The 24,653-nt window shown below is 48.3% G+C and overlaps 1 protein-coding gene across 1 annotated transcript; it reads left to right on the forward strand.

The window, feature by feature from the left end:
• Positions 1–242: 242 nt before the first annotated feature.
• On the forward strand, positions 243–24,527 carry SMYD5 (SMYD family member 5). Its single transcript, XM_035101136.2, has 13 exons — positions 243–433; positions 2,262–2,370; positions 3,960–4,096; positions 4,239–4,360; positions 5,492–5,561; positions 6,966–7,070; positions 7,766–7,828; positions 9,418–9,488; positions 11,591–11,697; positions 15,911–15,967; positions 16,416–16,510; positions 18,158–18,228; positions 21,286–24,527. The coding sequence occupies exons 1-13, from the start codon at positions 338–340 to the stop codon at positions 21,434–21,436; spliced, it is 1,254 nt and encodes a 417-aa protein (XP_034957027.1). The 5' UTR covers positions 243–337; the 3' UTR covers positions 21,437–24,527.
• The last annotated feature ends 126 nt before the right edge of the window (positions 24,528–24,653 follow it).

A 24,653-nucleotide genomic window follows, 5' to 3' on the forward strand; every position in this document is an offset into this window, starting at 1 on the left:
CACGCGGCGGGGTGGTTGCTGCCAGCTTTCATGTCACTTTTGCAGGCAGCTTTCTCTGGGCTGGGCCTTGGGCCCGGCAGCAGCAGCAGCAGCAGCAGCCTCTCGGCACCCCCTACCTCGCAGGGTTGTTGTTACGGGAAGCCAAGCCCGGCGGGTGGGGCACCGCGCGCGCCACCTGGCGCTCCTTGCAGAGAAAGGCCGGAGAGCAACGCAACGCGAACGCAAATCTGAAATCCTTCCCGACGGGCAAACTGAGCTGCGATCCCTCCCTCCCGCGATTGCAATTGCATTTCTTGCTCCTCCTCCTCCTGGCGGGCAGGGTCAGAGTTGGGCCAAGATGGCGGCTCCCATGAGTGACACGTTCTCCTTTTGTATGGACCCCGCCGGCCAAGCCCGCCGAGCCCTGGAGGTGCGATTCATCAGCAACGTCAAGGTGAGCAAGAGGGAGCCGCTCCCTGCTTCCCCCCCCCCGCCACACCTCCTCCTGCTGCTGCTGCGGATCCAGTGGATCCTCTGCTGCAGGGAAGGGGATCTCCTCTCTCCCTCTCCCCGCTGCCAGATCCTGCAGGGAAACGCAAGGGTGCCGCTGCAGTGGCTGGCTGCTGTGCGCGCTTGCAAGGGAGCAAACCCTCCATCCAATGCGCCCAGGGCGCAAAGCGGCCTCTGTTGCAGCGGGGGGCGCGGACCCGGGGTGCCAGGATGCCGGGCGGCGGGGGCCGGCTTCGGAGCAAAGATGCGCAGGGCGGGGTGCCTGCAGAGATGCGGGCTCCTGGGGCCGGATCCGGCCGGGTTTCCCCAAGCGCAACCACGCCCGGGCCAGCGTCGCCACATCAGCTGAGACTGCCATCCTGGGCGGGGTGGGGCTCGGTCCGATCTGGCGATGGTGACAGCTTGCCAAAAGGTTGGAGGGAGCCTCCAGTAAAATCGACGGGACTTGCTCCCGAGTAACCCCACTTGAGCGCTGGCAAGCTCAATGGGAGAGCTGATGCTGCGGTGGGTTCTGTTTGTTGGGAGCATCTTGGGCATCTGGCTGGCGACAGGAACCTGGGCTGGGGCGGGAGGGGCTTTGGCAAGGCTTTTTTTTTTCTTGGGTTCTTCCTGGGCAAGTTGTGGCTTTCAATTCGGACGGGGCTGTTACGGAAAGCGGGGGGGGGGCAGGGCTGCTAGCCAGGATGGAGCGATGGCTCTTGCGCCCGAATCCTGCTTGCTGGCTCTCTGCGGTGTCCAACTGATTGGCCACTGTGAGCTCAGGGTGCTGGCCTAGGTGTTGCAGAGAGCCCTCGCCGATGGATTACCTCCTAATACGTTTTTGATTTTGCCAACCGACAATTTTAATAAACCGATTTTATTGCATGAAACAAATCCACATTATTTTGATCCATTCCTGCGGGGCCCCTAAAAGGCATGGGGCCCATAGGCGGATTCCTACTCTGCCAAGTTGCTGTGAGCAGGGAGAAGAGGGCTGCCTCCTATATGGTGGCAACTAACCTGGATTTCTTTAAAAGAGGAATAGACCAATTCATGGAAGATAAGAGGCTAACTGCGGCTAGTAGCCGCCATGGCAATGCTGGGGGCTGTGTGCCTGAATGAGCTGTTTGCAGGGAATCACAAGTGGGCACACAGCCCATTAGAATAATTGAACAGTTGAGTTGGAAGGGCTCTCAAGGGTCATCTAGTCCAACCCCCTCCAATGCAGGAATCTTTTTGCCCAACGTGGGACTCGAACCCATGACCCTGAGATTAAGAGTCTCCTGCTCTCCAGACTGAGCTATCCCAGAGGGGGAAATGTGTACTGTGTTGACCATCGTTAGCTTCTGCTGTTGGGGCACAACTGGCGTTCACTGGGTGAAGACCACTAATAGCAAGCCCAGATAATCTGGATCAGACCAAATTGGGGCAGGTTCCATTTAGCCTGGTGTGCCCTTTCACCCCCGGTGCTCTCATCCTTGGGCTGCCATTGTGTGTTACGGATTATTTTAACGACTCGTGTTGGGGTACGGTAGGGCGGTCATTTGTCTCCACCGGGAGGATGTCATAACTGAGTATGCGCTTGAATCGCTTTGAAGAGGAGCTGCCCTCAGCAAGAAATCCAAGCTCCTTGTCTCTACCTGGTCGTCCGGAGCTGTTTCTTAGCTCGCCCCAGCCGACTAGGCAACTGCTGGTTCCATGTGGTGCTTCTCTTCCTCCTTCCCGCTGCCGTCCTGTCTCCAAACCAAGCTTATTATTATTATTGTTATCTTTTGTTATGTTGATGTTAAAAGGGCAAAGGACTCTTCGCCACTAGAAACATCAAGAAGGGGGAAACGATTTTCATCGAGAAGCCCGTGGTGTCTGCCCAGTTCCTCTGGAATGCCCTGTATAAATATAGAGGTGAGCAGACTGGCCCTCTCAATCCATTTAGGGATGTTGTTGTTGTTTAGTCGTGTCCGACTCTTTGTGACCCCATGGCACTCCTGTCTTGCACTGCCTCCTGCAGTTTGGTCAGACTCATGTTGGTAGCTTCGAGAACACTGTCCAACCATCTTGTCCTCTGTCGTCACCTTCTCCTTGTGCCCTCAATCTTTCCCAACATCAGGGTCTTTTCCAGGGAGTCTTCTCTTCTCATGAGGTGGCCAAAGTCTTGGAGCCTCAGCTTCAGGATCTGTCCTTCCAGTGAGCACTCAGGGCTGATTTCCTTAAGAATGGATAGGTTTGATCTTCTTGCAGTCCATGGGACTCTCAAGAGTCTCCTCCAGCACCAGAATTCAAAAGCATCCATTCTTCGGCGACCAGCCTTCTTTATGGTCCAGCTCTCATTTCCATACATCACTACTGGGAAAAGCATAGCTTTAACTATACGGACCTTTGTCGGCAAGGTGATGTCTCTGCTTTTTAAGATGCTGTCTAGGTTTGTCATTGCTTTTCTCCCAAGAAGCAGGCGTCTTTTAATTTCATGACTGCTGTCACCATCTGCAATGATCATGGAACCCAAGAAAGTAAAATCTCTCACCGCCTCCATTTCTTCCCCTTCTATTTGCCAGGAGGTGATGGGACCAGTGGCCATGATCTTGGTGTTTTTTTGGATAAGACATTGCAATGTGTGCATTGGGGTTTGCGCATATGTGTCTCTGTGTGTATTATCTAGAAATTGGACTGTATCCCACACTGTGCCAGAAGGGGGTTCCAAGGGGCTTGCATTTCATCTCCTACCCCTGTGCACCCCCAAAATCTCCTCCAGAGGATCCCCGACCCCACGCTGCTGATTCTGAGGGTGTGCAGCTGAGGGGCTGAAGAGGGCAGGGGAGAAAGAGGAAATTCCAGTGTGCGCAGAGAAGTCCTTTGGAGTTGCCGCTCTGGATACTCATCTAGTCCAATTTAGGATAACCTCGGATACTGTAAGGACTTCTGTATCCTGTATTGTATACCTTGTGTGCCTTTGGTAATCTGGTGCTCTGAGCGAGGACAAAATTTGGCACACACACACCCACCCACCCAAATATTTTTCTTATTATTTTTGCAATAATTCATTTTGGTACACTTGCTTTTTCAATGGATCGCTTCAGTACATACCTATATAAATATAAGTATTACCGTGTTGGCCTGAATATAAGCCGCACTCGCCGCAAATAAGCTGCACCTTTAAAATTCAAGGGGGGGGGGAAGACCCGAATATAAGCCGCTCCCTTAAAATTGGGTTACAGGCTGAAAATCGCTGTCGTTGGTAGAATTGTAACTCCAAGCCAATTTAAGCTTTTGGTCTTGCAAGCCCGCAAAAGTTACCGGAGAATTGCTAAAATCACAAATCGCTATTCAGTTGCTACAATTCCGCAGGCGCTCACACCCAATATTTCCCCCAATATTTCTTTATCATTTTACAATCCCACCACATATGGAAAAAAAGCCCCTTCTATTGTTTTACATTTCCAGCGCTTGCTTCTCTTACTTTCCTTCATGGCTCTTGCTCCCCATCTCCCCTCCAGCCTGCGACCATTGCTTGCGAGCACTGGAGACGGCGGAAGAAAATGCCCAGAGGCTCCTGGGGAAGTCCCAAGCCCTTCCTCACCCAGAGCAGTGCAGCATTCGGAAAGAGCTCCACCAGCACTGCCCCGGTTGCCAAGTAAGTGTGAGGCAGGCGGCTCGCGTCCCCTCGCATAGCCTGGAAATCTCGGTAGCCTTTCCCTGGCTGCCGAAGGGCTGTGCTAAAGGTTTGGGGAGTCCCCTTAGATGACAGCTGTGCTTCGTTTCCTATTGCTCCTTAGGTGGCTTATTGCAGCGCCGAGTGCCGCCAGCTTGCCTGGGAGCAGTATCACCAGGTTTTGTGCCTGGGGCCTTCCAGGCAGGACCCCAACCACCCGCTCAGCAAACTGCAGGAGGCCTGGAGGTATTTATTTCTCATTTTTGAGGGTTTTTTAAACCGCGTGTTTTGATGTTGCGAACCGCCCTGAGACATACGGATGAAGGGCGGCTATGCAGATTTAATGAATAATGATAAAGTGACTTTTTCTGTCCACAGCAGAGAGGACTTGGGGCTACAAAAGAGGGTTATTTGTTTTGTTTTGTTTTTTTAAATCAGGCTGCGGGGCTTAATTGCTTAGATTAGCCAGTTTGGAAACCTTTTGGTTGACTGAAAAGGTGTACCCCCATTGCTTGGATGAATGGGGCACCAGGGTTTATAAAAAAACAATTATTATTCATGAAAAACCCACAACTGTACATGCAGCACCTAAAAACAAAATATAGTCTCCACCTTTTAGAATCCTCCAAAATATCTTGAGGATCATCTGCTCTAACCTCCTTGGCTGAGGCAGGGAATCAGCTGCTACAACCCCCCTGAAAGGTGGGCCATGCAGCTTAAATAACTATTATTATTATTATTATTATTATTATTATTATTATTATTATTATTATACAACCCTATTGTTTGTTCAGTCGCTTTTTGCCACTGCAACTGAAAGCTGCTTTGGGGTGGGGAGGAGGGGGGTTTAGTGGTCTGTGCTGTTTTTATGATTGATTTTGCATTCTTGTCTTGTACAGATGAAGGACAGTATGCAATTTTCTTTTTTTAAAAAAAAAATCTTACCAAAAAAATGCACAGATTAAAACCAGAGAGGAGGAAATTCTAAGGTCAGGGACTTCCTTTGCAGATATTTGCAAGATGCTGTGGGAGCTGATTTTGGCTGAATAGCGGGAGAGGAAAAAAAAGAGAGAATACCATATATTCCTGCGTATAAGACGACTGAGCGTATAAGACGACCCCCAACTTTTCCAGTTAAAATATATAGTTTGGGATATATTCGCCATTTAAGAAATACGACCTGGCGTATAAGATGACTCCTGACTTTTGAGAAGATTTTCCTGGGTTAAAAAGTAGTCTTATACGCAGGAATATGAAGTAATAATGCCAGTTTATTATTTGGGGTAGATTCTGCTAGGGCTGGAGCACTCTGCTTTCCCCTCTGTTTCGTCTGTGATTATGTGAAGAAGAAATCCCTTTCCGTCCCTTCTTCTCCAGGAACATCCATTACCCCCCTGAGACTTCAAGCATCATGCTCATGGCCAGAATGGTTGCCACAGTCAAGCAGGTTTGTGGTACCCCAAGATCTGTGGCCTTGTGTGAGTGTCTGGAGGATGGATGCTGGTTATCAGATTGAGGTTGAATCCTGACAAGACAGGACTGTTTTTGGGGGGACAGGGGCCAGGCGAGTGCGGGGGACTCCCTGGTCCTGAATGGGGTAACTGTGCCCCTGAAGGACCAGGTGCGCAGCCTGGGAGTCATTCTGGACTCACAGCTGTCCATGGAGGCGCAGGTCAACTCTGTGTCCAGGGCAGCTGTTTATCAGCTCCATCTGGTATGTAGGCTGAGACCCTATCTGCCTGCAGACTGTCTCGCCAGAGTGGTGCATGCTCTAGTTATCTCTCGCCTGGACTACTGCAATGCGCTCTATGTGGGGATACCTTTGAAGGTGACCCGGAAACTACAACTAATCCAGAATGTGGCAGCTAGACTGGTGACTGGGAGTGGCCGCCAGGACCATATAACACTGGTCCTAAAGGATCTTCATTGGCTCCCAGTTCATTTCCAAGCACAATTCAAAGTGTTGGTGCTGACCTTTAAAGCCCTTAATGGCCTCAGTCCAGTATCCCTGAAGGAGCGTCTCCACCCCCATCGTTCAGCCTGGACACTGAGGTCCAGCTCTGAGGGTCTTCTGGCAGTTCCCTCATTGTGAGAAGTGAGGTTACAGGGAACCAGACAGAGGGCCTTCTCAGTAGTGGCGCCCGCCCTGTCGAACGCCCTCCCATCAGATGTCAAAGAAATAAACAACTCTCTGACTTTTAGAAGACACCTGAAGGCAGCCCTGTGCCAGGGAAATTTTAAGGTCTGCTGTTTTATTGTGTTTTTAAATATTTTGTTGGAAGCTGCCCAGAGTGGCTGGGGCAACCCAGTCATCTGCGCGGCATACAAACAAGAAAATTATTTTGCTTTAAAGAAAGGCTAGGTCTGGGCTGGGGAAGGTTTTTGGCTCCCAAGGGCCACCTCCCCTCTTGGGTGAGCTTCTGAGGGCTGCATGGCAATAGTGGGCAGAGCAGGAGTTGTGACTTCTGCTTAGTACAGCTGTCCGCATTCCAGCAAACACCAGAGAGATGCGCACAAACATTGATCCACACCCTTCCGCCCAGGCAAGCAGGAGACACGTGCTGTCATTCCTGCGTTGCAGAGGGTTGGACTAGATGACCCTTGGGTGTCTCTTCCAAGTCTACAGTGCTGAGATTCTGTGATCCTTGCAGTTCAGGGATGCATCCCAGCCTGGCCGAAGCATGCAAGGAGAGCAGAGTGCAGGGGCTGGGAGAGGGAGAGCAGTGGGGAGCATGTTGGGGGCCAGGTGAGAAAGGGTGGGGGTGCCTTTCAACATCTTCTTGCCTCGGTTGTTCCCCAGAAGCTCCCTACATCGAGAGAAGTGAAAGCCGATTTTTTTGTTTCCTTGCAGGCAAAGGACAAAGACTGGTGGATCAAACTCTTTGCTCAGTTCTGCAGCAAAACAGCCAACGAGGAAGAGGAGATTGTCCACAAACTCCTGGGAGATAAATTTAAGGTTGGGAACCCTGTGATGATGGAAGGGTTGATCTTCTGGGGCTGGTGATCTGTTCATTTGCGGGGGGTTGGACTAGATGACCCTTGGGGGTACCAGCTCTTCGGTTCTGCGGTTCTTTCTTTCTGCCTGTCTCTTTTGACCCAAAGGAAGCATCAAAATCTTATCCTGCACCTGCCTACCCTGTGCATGTGCAGTGGTCGATAGAAAACAACCTGCCATTTCCATTATCTTGGTTCACCTATGGAACTCCTTGCCACAGGAGGCAAGGATGGCCACCAAACCTTTGAAAAGAGGATTGGACAAATCCATGGAGCATGGGAGGGCTATTCATGGCCACTAGCCACAATGACTATATGCCCCCACCGTCGGAGGCAGCGATGCTTCTGAATACCAGTTGCTAGAAACCGCAGGAGGGGAGAGGGCTCTTGTGTTCGAATCCCGCTTGCGGGTTTCCTGCAGGCATCTGGCTGGTCCCAGGATGCACTGCTGGCCTGATCCTGTTCTTATCTCAGATTTTAGTAAAAGCACAGAGATAAGTGTGGGCAGGATCTCATGGGCTGGCAGCTGATGGGAATTGTAGTCCAAAACATCCAGAAGGCCCCAGGTTCGAGAAGGTTGCGGGGACAGAATCAAGCATGGATTCGTTTCCATTATCCCTAACGTCGAATGACTTGTGATTTCCTCCACCCCTCCAGGGCCAGCTGGAAGTCCTGCGTGTGCATTTCACCGAAGCCCTTTACGACGACCATCTCAGCAGGGTAAAGCCAGCCTTTTTGTAGCTGGGAGCAGTTCTAGGCTCCAAGTTTCTCCTTTAGCGGGGTCTGGAATAGAGAATAGATTCCCTTTGGGAAGTTTTCTGGACCCCGTCAAATACTTTGGAATCCCGAATTTCCAGAGAGAAAGATTCAGGGGCCTGTCTTCTCCAGTGGAACCTCGGTTTTCAAGCGTCTCAGAAGCCAAACGTTTCGGAACCCAAACGCTGAAAACCCGGAAGTGATTGCTTCCGCTTTCGAACGCGCCCCGGAAGCTGAACGGCTTCCGCTGCGCGTTTACCCATTCCTCAATGGAAATTGCCGACAGCCCTTTGCACCTCAGTTGTCAAACGTTTCGGAAGTCAAACGGTCTTCCGGAACGGATTACGTTCAACAACTGAGATTCCACTGTTTTATTCTCCTCTTTACAGGGATGCAAAGCCGCTTACAAATAAAATAAGAACAGCTAAAAACATAGTGTGGTGTCATTAAAAACAATCAAACATTAATAGAACTAAAACTATATATCAATATCTAGCTACAAATATATACCTATCTATAAATACCGTATATCTTCTTTGGCGATCACTCGTAGCCGAGTAAGATTGTCTTCCATAAACATGATTTTAACAATGGGTCCGTAAGTGACTGTGGAGGCCAATTCTGGATCCACACGTCCTTCCACAGTGGGGACGTTGGTTTCCAGGCGGGAGTTGATCACGGCGTGGATTTGCCAAGCGTGCCTTCCTCTTAGCATGTTTCTCCCTTGCGTCCTGAGATCGAGTTTCTTCAAAGCCCATGACACCTTTGGTAAAGGCTGTTCTCCAACTGGAGCGCTCGCAGGCCAGGGTTTCCCAGTTGCCGGTGTTTATACTGCATATATAAAACCTTTTAAAACACACATGGATAATCACAATGAAAACATCACGGTACCAGCCCTTTCAGTAAAAGCGCTCCATTCCCAAAGGCCAGGGGTCCCCAAACTTACGTCGCTGAGGGCCGGTGCCACCAGCGCCAATTGTGCTGTGGGCCGGAGCACGTGGGAGCGTGCACCCATACGCATGTGCACACGCGATTTCCAGCGCACTTCCGGGTCACCGGAACACCAGAAATAGCTTGTGCGCATGCACATGGGCCTCCTCCAACCCATAAGCGTGCCGGAAATCATGCTTGTGCATGCGCACAAGCTATTTCCGATGCTCCAGCGACCCGGAAGTGGGCAGCCGCGCTGTTAAGAGCAGGCGGCGGCAGGGAGTGCCAGGGGCCGCATAAAACAGCCTCACGGGCCGCATCCGGCCCCCGGGCCTTAGTTTGGGGAAGCCTGCCAAAGGCCTTTCAGAATGAAACGGTCGTCGCCTGCAAAACGACAGCAAGAAGTTTAGCTTCTTTAGGCAGGGAGTTCCAAAGTTGTCTGAGGGCAGCCACTGAGAAGGCCCTGTCCTGCATCCCCCACCAAGTGTCCTGTGAGGGTGGCGGGACCGAGAGAAGGTGGGCCCCCCATCCCACTCCTCTAGTCCCAGGAGGCGCTCATCATCTGGGGCAGGGATGCTGTTTACCATCACCATTTATTTCTCTTTGCTATCTCCTCCTGGCAGTGGTTCTCCCCGGAAGGCTTCCGGTCGCTTTTCGCCCTCGTTGGCACCAACGGACAAGGGATAGGGACCAGGTAAGTTCAGGTGGATTTTAGCCTCTCCCAGGAACTCGCCTGGGCACTCTGGGGGTTAATTAGGACTTAGCGGAATACATTGTCTTCAAGACCTAACTTTGTGGTCTGAGGAACTAGTCAGAAGGGCTGTAGATCACAAGGGCAGGGCATCTGCTTTTCATTAAGAAAATCCTGGGTTCATTTCCCCTGCCTGAACCCTGGAGAGTCCCTGTCAGTCCTGGTAGAAAGTACTGAGGCAGTAATAATGGGAATCTCAGGGTGAGATCCCTGTGCAGTAGAACTTGCTCCCGGTACCAGTCACCACCTGGAAGCAGAGAAAGGTTCAGATAGCTTGCTGCTGCAGAATCATAGAATCATAGAGTTGGAAGAGACCACAAGGGCCACCCAGTCCAACCCCCTGCCAAGCAGGAAACACCATCAAACCATTCTTGACATATGCCTGTCAAGCCTCTGCTTAAAGACCTCCAAAGAAAGAGACTCCACCACACTCCTTGGTAGCAAATTCCATTGCCGAACAGCTCTTACTGACAGGAAGTTCTTCCTAATGTTTAGGTGGAATCTTCTTTCTTGAAGTTTGAATCCATTGCTCCGTGTCCGCTTCTCTGGAGCAGCAGAAAACAACCTTTCTCCCTCCTCTATATGACATCCTTTGATATATTTGAACATGGCTATCATATCACCCCTTAACCTTCCCTTCTCCAGGCTAAACATACCCAGCTCCCTAAGCCGTTCCTCATAAGGCATCGTTTCCAGGCCTTTGACCATTTTGGTTGCCCTCTTCTGGACACGTTCCAGCTTGTCAGTATCCTTCTTGAACTGTGGTGCCCAGAACTGGACACAGTACTCCAGGTGAGGTCTGACCAGAGCAGAATACAGTGGTACTATTACTTCCCTTGATCTAGATGCTATACTCCTATTGATGCAGCCCAGAATTGCATTGGCTTTTTTAGCTGCTGCATCACACTGCTGACTCATGTCAAGTCTGTGGTCTACCAAGACTTCTAGATCCTTTTCACATGTACTGCTCTCAAGCCAGGTGTCACCCATCCTGTATTTGTGCCTTTCATTTTTTTTGCCCAAGTGTAGTACTTTACATTTCTCCTTGTTAAAATTCATCTTGTTTGCTTTGGCCCAATTGTCTAATCTGTTAAGGTCATTTTGAAGTGTGATCCTGTCCTCTGGGGTATTAGCCACCCCTCCCAATTTGGTGTCGTCTGCAAACTTGCTCAGGATGCCCTCAAGCCCATCATCCAAGTCATTGATGAAGATGTTGAATAAGACTGGGCCCAAGACAGAACCCTGTGGCACCCCACTAGTCACTTCTCTCCAGGATGAAGAGGAGCCATTGATGAGCAGATTATGCAGAAGTTAAGGCTCACTAAAATAGTTTTGGACATAGATAGATACAGCTTGTAGGCTTCTCCAGATACTGATCCATACAAAGTGTCTCCGTTGCTCTAAATAAGTTCAGCCATTTGAGACGTAACATTGGACAAATAACACCGACTGGCCAACAGACTGAGCTGGTGCAACCCCGTCAGCTGGGTTTCACTGGTATATAAAAAATACCAATTGGCGCTACAGCCCTTGCTTGTGGCGAGCGGAATTTAGTGGCTTGGATATTCCCCGGTTGAAATCACGCTTTAGCCGCTGTGAAGTCACCACGAAAACACCATTGGCCCTCCACCTCAGTCGCTCTTCCCCGCCACCTGCGAAATGGGTATAACGGCGTTGGGCTACCTTTTAAGGCACTGCCAATGTGGTGCTCTCTTAGGACCACAACTCCCACAATCCCTGGTCGTTGGCCATACTGACCAATGGGAGTTGTAGAATGTCTGGATAGGGGCACCATGTTGTCTACCCCCGTTTTCAGTGGCGGCGTCCTATGGATAGCTTTAAATCGTCCCAGAGTTGGAGGTGTGATTTGTGGCGTGCCCCTGTCCAGCAAAATGAGGGCGCTTTTGGTAGTGGCACCCCGCCGGCAATTCCTTGCCAGCCCCCGCAGAGAGGCAGACTCTATAAATGGAAGGAATTGATGCCATCTCTCTCTCTCTCTCTCTCTCTCTCTCTCTCTCTCTCTCTCTCTCTCTCTCACCACCCAGCTCTTTGAGCCAATGGGTCCATGCCTGCGATGTCTTGGAGTTGCCCCCTCGGGAGCGAGACCAGTTGGACACCTTCATAAACCAGCTGTACAAGGACATGGAGAGAGGTCAGTGAACGGGAAATGAGGGGGGCTTTCGAACGACGGGGGTCCGTGCTTTCATGGGTGGGAGGTGCCCAGCGCTTGGCACCCCCTGGTTGTGGCGGTGTTGTCGAATGCCTGGCATCAGTGGCATAGCAGAGGGACTGTTGTCCCAGGTGCAAAATTTAAGCGTGTGCAAAATTTCAAAAGAAAAAAAATCAAATGCTCTGAGGGTTTTCTTTAAAAACAAGTGGTGTAAAAATTTCACGAAATGAAGTAATAAAATAAAATAAACTTCCCCCCTCCACCATCACTGCCGCTGCCTGGCTCTGATAGTGGGCTTGCCCTGGGCACTGGCATACTATGCTATGCCACTGCCTGGCATCGCCGAGGAATTGGTAAGAATGTTGGGTCCATGCATGGCTTACCTCCAGGCCCTTTCTGCTTTGGAGAGCAGAAGACCAGGTGTTGCAGGATCAGGCCAAAGATCCATCTTGTTCTTTTGCCTGATGGGCTGGGTGCTTGATCTCCTCCAACGCTCCGGTGAAACTGGATCGAACCTTGATGTCGCCATGGGACGGGTGGGAGGAAGAGAACCACCTTGAGCCCCTTGGAGGAAAGGTAGCGTATAAATGTAATGATGATGATGATGATAATTTATTATTTATACCCTGCCCATCTGGCTGGGTTTCCCCAGCCACTCTGGACGGCTCCCAACACAATATTAAAATACAATGATTTATCAAATGTTATAAACTTCCCTAAACAGGGCATATAAAACAACAGGCATATAAAAGTTATGACGCTGGAAGATGAGCCCCTCAGGTCGGAAGGCGTCCAACATGCTACTGAGGAAGAGCGGAGGACAAGTACAAGTAGATTCAGAGCTGATGAAGCGGCTGGGCCAAAGCCGAAAGGATGCTCAGTTGCGGATATGCCTGGAAGCGAAAGGAAAGTCCGATGCTGTAAAGAAAAATATTGCATAGGAACCTGGAATGTAAGAACCATGAGTGGAGGTAAGCTGGATGTGGTCAAAAATGAGATGACAAGAATAAATATCGACATCCTGGGCATCAGTGAACTAAAATGGAAGGGAATGGGCGAATTCAGTTCGGGTGACTATCATATCTACTACTGTGGGCAAGAATCCTGTAGCAGAAATGGAGTGGCCCTCATAGTCAACAAAAGAGTGGCAAAAGCTGTAATGGGATGCAATCTCAAAAATGACAGAATGATCTCGATACGAATCCAAGGCAGACCTTTTAACATCACAGTAATCCAAGTTTATGCACCAACTACCGGTGCTGAAGAAAGTGAAATTGACCAATTCTATGAAGACCTACAACAACTTCTAGAAATGACACCAAAGAAGGATGTTCTTCTCATTACAGGGGATTGGAATGCTAAAGTAGGGAATCAAGAGATAAAAGGAACAACTGGCAAGTTTGGCCTTGGAGTTCAAAATGAAGCAGGGCAAAGGCTAATAGAGTTCTGTCAAGAGAACAAGCTGGTCATCACAAACACTCTCTTCCAACAACACAAGAGACGACTCTACACATGGATATCACCAAATGGGCAGCATCGAAATCAGATTGATTATATTCTCTGCAGCCAAAGATGGAGAAGCTCTATACAGTCAGCAAAAACAAGACCTGGAGCTGACTGTAACTCAGATCATCAGCTTCTTATAGCAAAATTCCAGCTTAAACTGAAGAAAGTAGGAAAAACCACTGGGCCAGTAAGATACAATCTGAATCAAATCCCTTATGAATACACAGTGGAAGTGAGGAACAGGTTTAAGGATTTAGATTTGGTGGACAGAGTGCCTGAAGAACTATGGATGGAGGCTCGTAACATTATACAGGAGGCAGCAACGAAAACCATCCCAAGGAAAAGGAAATGCAAGAAAGCAAAATGGCTATCAAACGAGGCCTTACAAATAGCGGAGGAGAGGAGGCAAGCAAAATGCAAGGGAGATAGGGAAAGATACAGGAAGCTGAATGCAGATTTCCAAAAAACAGCAAGGAGAGACAAGAGGGTCTTCTTAAATGAGCAATGCAAAGAAATAGAGGAAAACAATAGAATGGGGAAAACCAGAGATCTGTTCAAGAAAATTGGAGATATGAAAGGAACATTTCGTACAAAGATTACCATAATCAAGGACAAAAGTGGTAAGGACCTAACAGAAGCAGAAGACATCAAGAAGAGGTGGCAGGAATACACAGAGGAATTATACCAGAAAGATATGGAGGTCTCGTACACCCCAGGTAGTGTGGTTGCTGACCTTGAGCCAGACATCTTGGAGAGTGAAGTCAAATGGGCCTTAGAAAGCACTGCTAATAACAAGGCCAGTGGAAGTGATGATATTCCAGCTGAACTATTTAAAATTTTAAAAGATGATGCTGTTAAGGTGCTACACCCAATATGCCAGCAAGTTTGGAAAACTCAGCAATGGCCAGAGGATTGGAGAAGATCAGTCTACATCCCAATTCCAAAGAAGGGCAGTGCCAAAGAATGCTCCAACTACCGCACAATTGCGCTCATTTCACACGCTAGCAAGGTTATGCTTAAAATTCTACAAGGCAGGCTTAGGCAGTATGTGGACCGAGAACTCCCAGAAGTGCAAGCTGGATTTCGAAAGGGCAGAGGAACCAGAGACCAAATAGCAAACATGCGCTGGATTATGGAGAAAGCTAGAGAGTTCCAGAAAAACGTCTACTTCTGCTTCATTGACTATGCAAAAGCCTTCGACTGTGTCGACCACAGCAAACTATGGCAAGTTCTTAAAGAAATGGGAGTGCCTGATCACCTCATCTGTCTCCTGAGAAATCTCTATGTGGGACAAGAAGCTACAGTTAGAACTGGATATGGAACAACTGATTGGTTCAAAATTGGGAAAGGAGTACGACAAGGTTGTATATTGTCTCCCTGCTTATTTAACTTATATGCAGAATTCATCATGCGAAAGGCTGGACTAGATGAATCCCAAGCCGGAATTAAGATTGCCGGAAGAAATATCAACAACCTCAGATATGCAGATGACACAACCTTGATGGCAGAAAGCGAGGAGGAATTAAAGAACCTTTTAATGAGGGTGAAAGAGGAGAGCGCAAAATATGGTCTGAAGCTCAACATCAAAAAAACCAAGATCATGGCCACTGGTCCCATCACCTCCTGGCAAATAGAAGGGGAAGAAATGGAGGCAGTGAGAGATTTTACTTTCTTGGGCTCCTTGATCACTGCAGATGGTGACAGCAGTCATGAAATTAAAAGACGCCTGCTTCTTGGGAGAAAAGCAATGACAAACCTAGACAGCATCTTAAAAAGCAGAGACATCACTTTGCCGACAAAGGTCCGTATAGTTAAAGCTATGGTTTTCCCAGTAGTGATGTATGGAAGTGAGAGCTGGACCATAAAGAAGGCTGATCGTCGAAGAATTGATGCTTTTGAATTATGGTGCTGGAGGAGACTCTTGAGAGTCCCATGGACTGCTAGAAGATCAAACCTATCCATTCTTAAGGAAATCAGCCCTGAGTGCTCCCTGGAAGGACAGATCGTGAAGCTGAGGCTCCAATACTTTGGCCACCTCATGAGAAGAGAAGAATCCTTGGAAAAGACCCTGATGTTGGGAAAGATGGAGGGCACAAGGAGAAGGGGACGACAGAGGACGAGATGGTTGGACAGTGTTCTCGAAGCTACGAACATGAGTTTGACCAAACTACGGGAGGCAGTGCAAGACAGGAGTGCCTGGCGTGCTATGGTCCATGGGGTCACGAAGAGTCGGACACGACTAAACGACTAAACAACAACAATAAACTTCCCTAAACAGGGCTGCCTTCAGATGTCTTCTAAAAGTCAGATAGTTGTTTATTTCCTTGACATCTGATGGGAGGGCTTTCCACAGGGCGGGCGCCACCACCGAGAAGGCCCTCTGCCTGGTTCCCTGTAACCTCACTTCTTGCAGGGAGGGAACCGCCAGAAGGCCCTCAGAGCTGGACCTCAGTGTCCGAGCAGAACGGTGGGGGAGGATACGCTCCTTCTGGTATACTGATAGAATCCTAGAGTTGGAAGGGGCACCCGGGGTCATCTAGTCCAACCCCCCTTCAGTGCAGGAATCGCAACTCAATCATCCCTGATTCCTGTGCCTGATTCCTGCATTTAGGATTCTCTTTGGGAAAGGGGGGATTATCAAGAGACCGACATTGCCTCTCATATCTTCTTTCCTTCCTCTTCGATTTAGAGACAGGGGAATTTCTGAATTGCGAAGGCTCTGGCCTCTACATGCTGCAGAGTTGCTGTAAGTAGCAGGGGAGGAATAATCTGCCCAAACACTTTTTATAGAATCATCAAGTGAGAAGGGACCCGAGGGTCATCTAGTCCAACCCCCTGCAATGCAGGAATCTCAAGTAAAGCATCCCTGACAGATGGCCATCCAACCTCTGCTTAAAAACCTACAAGGAAGGAGAGTCTGCCCCCTTCTAAAGGGAGTCTATTCCACTGTCAAACAGCTTTTACTGTCAGAAAGTTATTCCTGATGTTCAGTCGGAATCTCCTTTCTTGTGATGTGAAGCCACGGGTTCGAGTCCTACCCTCCGGAGCAGGAGAAAACTAGCCTGCTCCATTCTCCACCTGGCAGCCCTTGAGATATTTGAAGATGGCTCTCATATTTCAATAAATAAATAAATAAATCACACAGGAAATTGTTCCTTGAAGCTCATGGCCGCTCTGCTCCCTTCCTTCCTCAGGTAACCACAGCTGCATCCCCAATGCCGAGACCTCATTCCCGGATAACAATTTCCTCCTGCACCTGACGGCTTTGGAGGATATCGGGCCGGGAGAGGTGAGAGCCCTGGAGGCTGTGGGTTGGCCCTTCGGAAACTGGTAGGGCAGGGCTCTAGGAGACCAGCACTAGGTGGCGCTAGAGGTTGTGCATCCTCCTATTCTTCCCAGATGAGCTCTGCGACGGCAAGCTAAAACTTAAGGAGAAGGAGGAAGCTGATGGGCCTTGGGCTGGCATAGCTGCCAAGTTATCCCTTTTTTAAAGGGATTTTCCCTTATGCTGAATAGGCTTCCTCGCGAGAAAAGGGAAAACTTGGCAGCTATGGGCTGGTTGTTAAGTAAGAGCGAGAGAAAGAGAGAATGAGTTCCATAAGGGACCCCGAGGGTCATCTTGTCCAACCCCCTGCAATCGGCCATGGGTTCGATGCCCGTGTTGGGCAAAAAATTCCTGCGTGGCAGGGGGTTGGATTGGATGACCCTTGGGGGTCCCTTCCAACTCTACAATTCTGTGATTCTAAGCCAGAAAGAGGTGGGTGGGCCGGTGTCTCAGTCTCCTGAATGGACCAGCCTCCAGGGGGTGAGAGGGGCCCGCGTTTTTCAGCCCTGTTGCAAGACATTGGGTATCTCCTGAGCTGGGACGTGTCCCAAAGTTAGGAATGGGTAACTAAAATCTGGGACACAGTATGCATGTTTAAAGCTTATGATTAATTATGTTGAGATCCAGAGAGCAAGAGAATGGCTTTATCTTTTTTTATTTTTCAACATCTTTATTGAAAATGCAAAACGCACTAAACAGGGTGAGAGGTAAATAAACAAGAGAGAAAGAAAAATAGAGACAGGACCCTTGTAGAAGGGAAAATAAAGAGGGGGGGAACCCCAAACTGTATATTTTACAAAGTTGTTATTGTACTTCACCAGATCTTAACCTATTACAGTATTTGTAAGAATCCAATCCAAGAGAATGCCTTTAGCATGTTTATTATTATTATTATTATTATTATTATTATTATTATTACTATTATTACTATTATTATTACTAGTTTTACATACTGCTCTTCATCAAAAGTCCTCAGGACGGTTCACAAGATTAAAACACAATTAAAAAGAGAATCCACCAAACTATAACAGTAACAAAACAGAATATTATTATTTTTATAATGTACAGGAGCAATAAGGCACAGGATAACACAAATCCGTTTGTGCTACTTGGAACCGTGCGATATTAAATTATCTTGGTATGGGAATTTGTTCCTATGCGCTCAGTTCTAGATATTCCCTTTTCCCTTTTGCTTTTATTTAAATTGGCATCTGTAACTATGTTTTGTTATGTTTTATTATAAATAAATACCGTATTTTTTTCCGTGTATAAGACGACCCCTATTTTTTGAGCCCAAAATTAAGAAATAAATAATTGCATCATTCCATGTCTAAGATGACCACCAATTTTAAACTTTAAAAATCTGGGGGAAAATAGTCTTATACACGGAAGGAACACAGTATATGTTTGTTTTTAATTTATAGCTGGATAGAACAAAGATGAAATAACCTACAAAGATAAACATCAAGTAGCAAGCTCTTTTTTAAACATAGAAATTAAAAAGAAAATAGGTTGATGAATATACACAGAGGTTTAAAAAGAAATGTTGGGCATGCCACTCTGTTTGGGTCAAAATGCCTTCAGTGTGTGCCATTCCTTATTCCCGAACAGGAGATCTGCATCAGCTACTTAGACTGCTGCCAACGGGAGCGAAGCCGCCACAGCCGCAACAAGACCCTCCGGTAAGCCTGGGCAGCAAAGTTTGATGCCAACATAATATTAGGAGAGGCCTGGGGGGGGATGGGCAGGGAGCAAGAGGCATAGCTCCCCATCAAGGAATCCTTGCGATGCTGAACGTTGGAAGATTCGGGGCAGATGCAAGGAAAATCCGTCTTTGCACAGCGCGGGGTTAGACTGCGGAACTCCCCGCCACAGGAGGCAGCGATTGCTTGGCTTCCAAAGAGGATGAGGCAGATTGATGGAGGACAGAGAGATGGCTTTTGATGGCTACTAACTAGGATGGCTCTGCTCTGCCTCCACAGCTGGTGGCAGCAATGCTTCTGAATACTGTGGCACCTTGGTTCTCAAACTTAATCCATTGCGCAAGTCCCTTCCAAAACCAGGGCACACTTTCCCATAGAAAGTAATGCAAAATGGATTAATCTGTTCCAGACTTTTAAAAACAACCCCTAAAACAGCAATTTAATTTTACTGTCTTAACGAGACCGTTGATGCATAAAATGAAAGCAATAAACAGTGTACAGTGGAACCTCGGTTTATGAACACCTTGGTTTACGAACGCCGCGGACCCATCTGGAACGGATTGATTCACTTTCCATTACTTTCAATGGGAAAGTTCGCTTCAGTTTATGAACAGACTTCCGGAACCAATTACACTCATACCTCGGGTTAAGTACGCTTCAGGTTGAGTACTCTGCGGACCCGTCTGGAACAGATTAATCCACTTTCCATTACTTTCAATGGGAAAGTTCACTTCAGTTTATGAATGCTTCAGTTTATGAACAGACTTCTGGAACCAATTGTGTTCATAAACCGAGGTACCACTGTACTGCAGTCACACAATCCATCCATCAGTAGCTGAACTGGGTTCCACGCGGTCACAAAAACAACCAAAAATAGAGCCGCAAAAACAAAAATGCAATATAAATACAGTAGCAGAAACAGACAGACCTCAGCGTGACACTCAAAACGGAAGTGTGGCACTCAAATCAGAAGCATAACACTCAAATGAAGCACGTTCAGCTTCTGAAAAAAGTTTGCAAACTGGAACACTTAGCGGTACTTCCAGGTTTGCATTGTTTGGGGACCAAGTCATTTGAGTACCAAGGTACCACTGTACCAGTTGGTGGAAACTAGAGGAACCCAGGTGGCGCTGTGGTTAAACCACTGAGCCTAGGGCTTGCTGATCAGAAGGTCGGCGGTTCGAATCCCTGTGGCGGGGTGAGCTCCCGTTGCTTGGTCCCAGCTCCTGCCAACCTAGCAGTTCGAAAGCACGTCAAAATGCAAGTAGATAAATAGGAACCGCTACAGCGGGAAGGTAAACGGCGTTTCCATGTGCTGCTCTGGTTTGCCAGAAGCGGCTTTGTCATGCTGGCCACATGACCTGGAAGCTGTACGCCGGCTCCCTCGGCCAATAATGCGAGATGAGCGCGCAACCCCAGAGTCGGTCACGACTGGACCTAATGGTCAGGGGTCCCTTTACCTTTACCTTTACAGGAGGGGACAGTTGCTCTCGTGCTCGGATCCTGCTTGTGGGTTTCCCACAATGGGCACTTAAGGGACACTTAAACCTTCCTAGGGGACAGATAAGAGACCCCAGCTAGACTAAAGGGTCTGTTTTGTGTTTCAGCTGTCAGTTGTTTTAATTCTGCTTCAGTTTAATTGCTTTTTAGCTATTATCTTTTACAGTCGTATGTTGGATCCCGAATGCTTTGGTACTCCTGAGGCATTTTTTGGCTCCCGAACGTCGCAAACCCGGGAGTGTTCCAGTTTGCGAACGTTCTTTGGAACCCGAACATCCGACAGCCAATCAGAAGCCATGCTTAGGTTTCTGAACGTTTTGGAAGTTGAACGGACTTCCGGAACGGATTCCGTTTGACTTCCAAGGTACGACTGTATATGTTTTTGGCTTTTTGCATGTTTTAATTGTCGAAGGGACCCCTCCAAGGGTCACGTATTCCAACCCCCTGCAGATTCATGAATCCTGCTCACAGCTGTCCCTGTGTGGGCTCAAACCACCGAAAAAAATTTGGGTTCTTTTGATTTGTGTAAGCTGCCTTCAGTCCTGGTCCGAGGGAAAAACACGATATAAATAAAAATGAATACTTACTGTAGTTATAATAATGGCATCTGCCTAGCTCTCGGTTGCTGCCTGATCTTCAATGGGCAGATAGAACCAGGTTAAGTTTTGAAAGGTTCGGTCTGCCATTGGGATTCAAAATGGCGCCCAACAGCTCCCCAATATAGGCAAGAAAGCTGCTCCTCGGTCTCGGGAGCCACCCTGCAAAATTGGGTCGCGATTTAGGCAAGTACATAGCAGAGAGGCAGAGAAACCATTTTCCAAAATACGTAGGAGAGCCTACGGAGTTTATTATTTATTTCACAAAATTCATACGCCGCTTGATTGCAAAAGGAAAAACCCTCAAAGCGGTTTACAAAAGAGGATAACGCAATGAAATGATCAGTGGGAGTGATTAACTGCAATTTAAGACTTTCGGAAGTGTAAAACAACAATCCATGAAATAAAGCAGCTTAAATCTCACATCGGCTTTCCGAATGTCAGGGTGTGTGTGGCTTGTCTACGAAATCGTAGAACCAGCGTTGGAAGGGTCCCCCCAAGTGTCATCTAGTCTGACCCCCCCCCGGCAATGCAGGAATCTCAGCTAAAGCATCCATGATGGATGGCCACCTAATCTCTGCTTAAAAACATCCAAGGAAGGAGAGTCCACTACGTCCCGAGGGAGACTGTTCCACTGTCAAACAGCTCTCGCAGCCAGAAAGTTTTTTTTCCTGTTGTTGAGTCTCCTACCTTTCAGAGCAAAATGGTTTGCTTGCTAAAAATGGTTTTTAGCAGGCACAGAGAAGTGTATCAACAGGCAGGGAGTTTCCAAAAGTACAGTACAAATGTATTGTATAATACATGGTTGCATTGTTTTTAATTTCTGCCGCGCTTTACGCTTTTCAAATCCTGGAGATTCCTTATGTGTCGGGAGGATAGTAAACTGAAATCTTCGCCATCGCCACCCACCCCTTTCTCCCCCTCCTCTGCCCCCTTCCAGGGAAAACTACCTGTTTGTTTGCTCCTGCCCCAAGTGCCTGGCTCAAGCCAACGACCCGGACGTGACATCGGAAGAGGAAGACGAGGAGGAGGAGGAAGCCGAAGGGGAGCCGGACGATGCAGAACTGGAGGACGAGATGACGGACGTTTGACCCTGGGGGCTGGGCTGGGGGTTTCTCTCTGGAGGCGACGGCGACATTGGCTTGGGAAGCAGATTCCTGGACTCGTGAGCGGCCTGTACTGGCAGCCGAGCAAAGGGCAGAGATTTCACCAGGACACAAAGGGGGAAGTCTGTCCCTTTGGAAAAAAAGTGTGCCCCATTTCCTGGCACCTCCCCTCTCTGCATTGTATCGGAGCTGTTAACCCCCTCAAAGACGGCCGGATCTTCCCTGCCAATTGCCACGGGGCAGTTCCCTAACATGCAACATCCCCCCCCCAAGCCCATGGGGCAGAGGGGGATGGGCAGAAGGAACCCCTTGACCACCATTTCTCCACTTGCCTGGGTGCAGTAAAACGATTTGCAACACAAAGAGCAGCTTTTGTGTTTGGGGGAATAAGGGAGAGGCTCTTGTCTTGCCTTTTGTTCTGGGCCAAAACTAAGGAAATGTATTTCCACAGGGGCAAATGGTCACATTCTGCACTTAGCTGGGAAGAACCAGATGCACAAATATAAGATGGCGGGACACCGGGCTTGCCAGTGGTAAAATATGAGAAGGATCTAGGGGTCTCAGTGGACCACAAACATGAGTCAACAGTGTGATGCAGCAGCAGAAAAAAGCTGATGCTATTCCAGGCTCCATCAACAGAAATCTAGTGTCCAGATCAAGGGAAATCATAATATCACTCCATTCTGCCTTGGTCAGAACATACCTGGAATACTGTGTCCAGTTATTAATAATAATTTATTATTTCTACCGCGCCCATCTGGCTGGGTTTCCCCAGCCACTCTGGGCGGCTTCCAGCAAAAGATTAAAAATACATTAAAACATCAGTCATTAAAAACTTCCCTAAGCAGGGCTGCACAATTTAAGTTCTGGGCACCACAATTTAGAAAGGATGTTGACAAGCCGGGAAATGTGCGGAGGAGGGTGACCAAGATGATCAAGGGTCTAGGAGCCAAGCCGTATGAGGAATGGTTGAAGGAGCTGGATAGGTTCAGTCTGGAAAATAATCATAGAATTTTAGAGTTAGAAGGGATCCCCCAAGGGTCATCTAGTCCAACCCCCTGCAATGCAGGAATAGTTCTCTGCTGTTTTAACAGAGCATTAAGAAGCTAGTTTTGCAAGGTTTTTTGTGTTGTGGGGAGGGTGGAGTTTATCCCCTGGGATAGCTCAGTGGGTACACCATGAGACACTTTATCTCAGAGTCGTGGGTTTGAACCCTACATTGGACAAAAGAGTCCTGCACTGCAGGGGGTTGGACTAGATGACCCTCGTGGTCCCTTCTGATTCTCTTACTCTATGAGTCTACCTGGGGTAAACAGAGACCCATGAAGCAGGTTTGATGGCTCAGATATTTGTGGGGCTCTGTGATTTAATAGGATGTGACAATTCTGGTGTGTCCTGATTTTAGTTTCTTTTTAAAACCAAGTTTCTAGTCCTCGTAGAGGGATAAAAGGAGCCAAGCTCTGGCAAGTCTGGTGACAAACCATAGCTTGTTGCATTTCAGGGAGGTCTCCTTTGTCAGGAGCTTTATGAAAAGTTTCATAATTCCAACAGGACCTATAGCTGCTAGATCCAATGTGTGAACAAATAATTATCGCCGTGTCCTCTCCAAGAGCCCTTAACTCAGGGTGATCAGCTGGCAACTGGTCTCTTATCAGGTCCTTCACTCACTTCTTCACGTGGTGGAGCCAAGATCATTTCCCCAATCTTTCTTGCCATTATTTGCTCAGATTTGAGAACATGGTGCCCTCAGACATCATCATGAGGGCACCGGGGTGCGGGGTTGGGGTGGATTAAATGACCCATTGGGGTCCCTTCCAACTAAGATTCTATGACCACCACCACCCTTGGCAGCTGCGGAGACCCTTACTTTAAATTTGAGGGTTTTCTTTCTGCAACCAGAAGTGGCAAGAATGCAAAATCCAACAGTCTTCTATTTCCTCCTAATGCCTCTGTGCACCAGGTAGAGAGTGCTCTGCCTACTTCTGGGGGGGGGTGGAGGTTGTGCTTTTTGTTTGCTTGGGGGAAATTTTGGAGGCGAGTTCTGCTTTCCTTTCGTCTTGGATTTATTTTGGGAGGGTCTGAGCACCTCTGCTTTTTCCTTCCGTGAAAGGACTACAGTCGTACCTTGGTTGCCGAACGCCTTGGAACTCGTATGTCTCGGCTCCTGAGTGATCGGAAACCAGAAGTGAGTGTTTTCCGGTTTCCGAACAATTTTCGGAAGCCGGATGTCCGCCGCGGCTTCCGATTGGCCGCAGGACGCCCCTGCAGCCAATCGGAAGCCATGCTTTGGTTTTTGAACGGTTTCAGGAGTCGAACGGACTCCCGGAACGCATTCTGTTCGAGAACCAAGGTATGACACTGCTCTTAAATGTGCTAGAAGTAAGGTTAGGAGAAGGCCCTGAGCTACCCAGCACTTACCAGCAGGGGGTGCCAAACGTGTTGGCCCCTTGGGCACAGTTTGCAAAGTAGAAAAACTGCTATGCATAAAACGCGCAGAAACCCCAGAACCTATTTTATTGGGGAAGGGGGGCCTGGTGTGGGGAAGCTGTGTCCCCAGGAGCCGCCAGCAATCTGTGTCCTGGAGGTTTCAGTCTCTGTCGCTCCCTTCCCTAGTTAAAGCAGAGTTTGCGAATGGGCACATTTGAAACTCTGAGAGGGTGCCGTGGGAGGCTGTGGCATAGCCAAATAAAAACAAAAAAATGGAACAAGAAGCAGGACCACAAGACTGCTGTGGGGATTCTCCCCCATCGATGGAAAAAGGTAACCTAAATTAGGGGTGGCCAACTACTGCGATCTACTTTCAGAATTAAAAACTGGCAGTGATCTACCCATTTTTTTGGGTTAGTTACAGGTAGGTAGCCGTGTTGGTCTGAGTCGAAGCAAAATAAAAAAATTCCTTCAGTAGCACCTTAAAGACCAAGTTTTTATTAGAAGTGTGAAGAAGTGTGCATGCACACGAAAGCTCATACCAAAATAAAAACTTAGTTGGTCTTTAAGGTGCTACTGAAGGAATTTTTTTATTTTGCTCCGTTTTTTTTGGGTTCAGCTCAAAGTTGTTGAGCTTTTTTAGGGAGGAGAAAAGCCCCATGCCCTGTTTTTTTTGGGGGGGGGGTTTGAGAAAAAACTGATTTTGGGGGGAGTTCTGTTTTTTGGGGCAGGTTAAAGGCAAGGGGGATAGTTGCTCACAAAAAGATCGCTATGG

This window comes from Zootoca vivipara, chromosome 9, assembly GCF_963506605.1.
Source record: "Zootoca vivipara chromosome 9, rZooViv1.1, whole genome shotgun sequence".
Classification (NCBI taxonomy): Eukaryota; Metazoa; Chordata; class Lepidosauria; order Squamata; family Lacertidae; genus Zootoca; species Zootoca vivipara.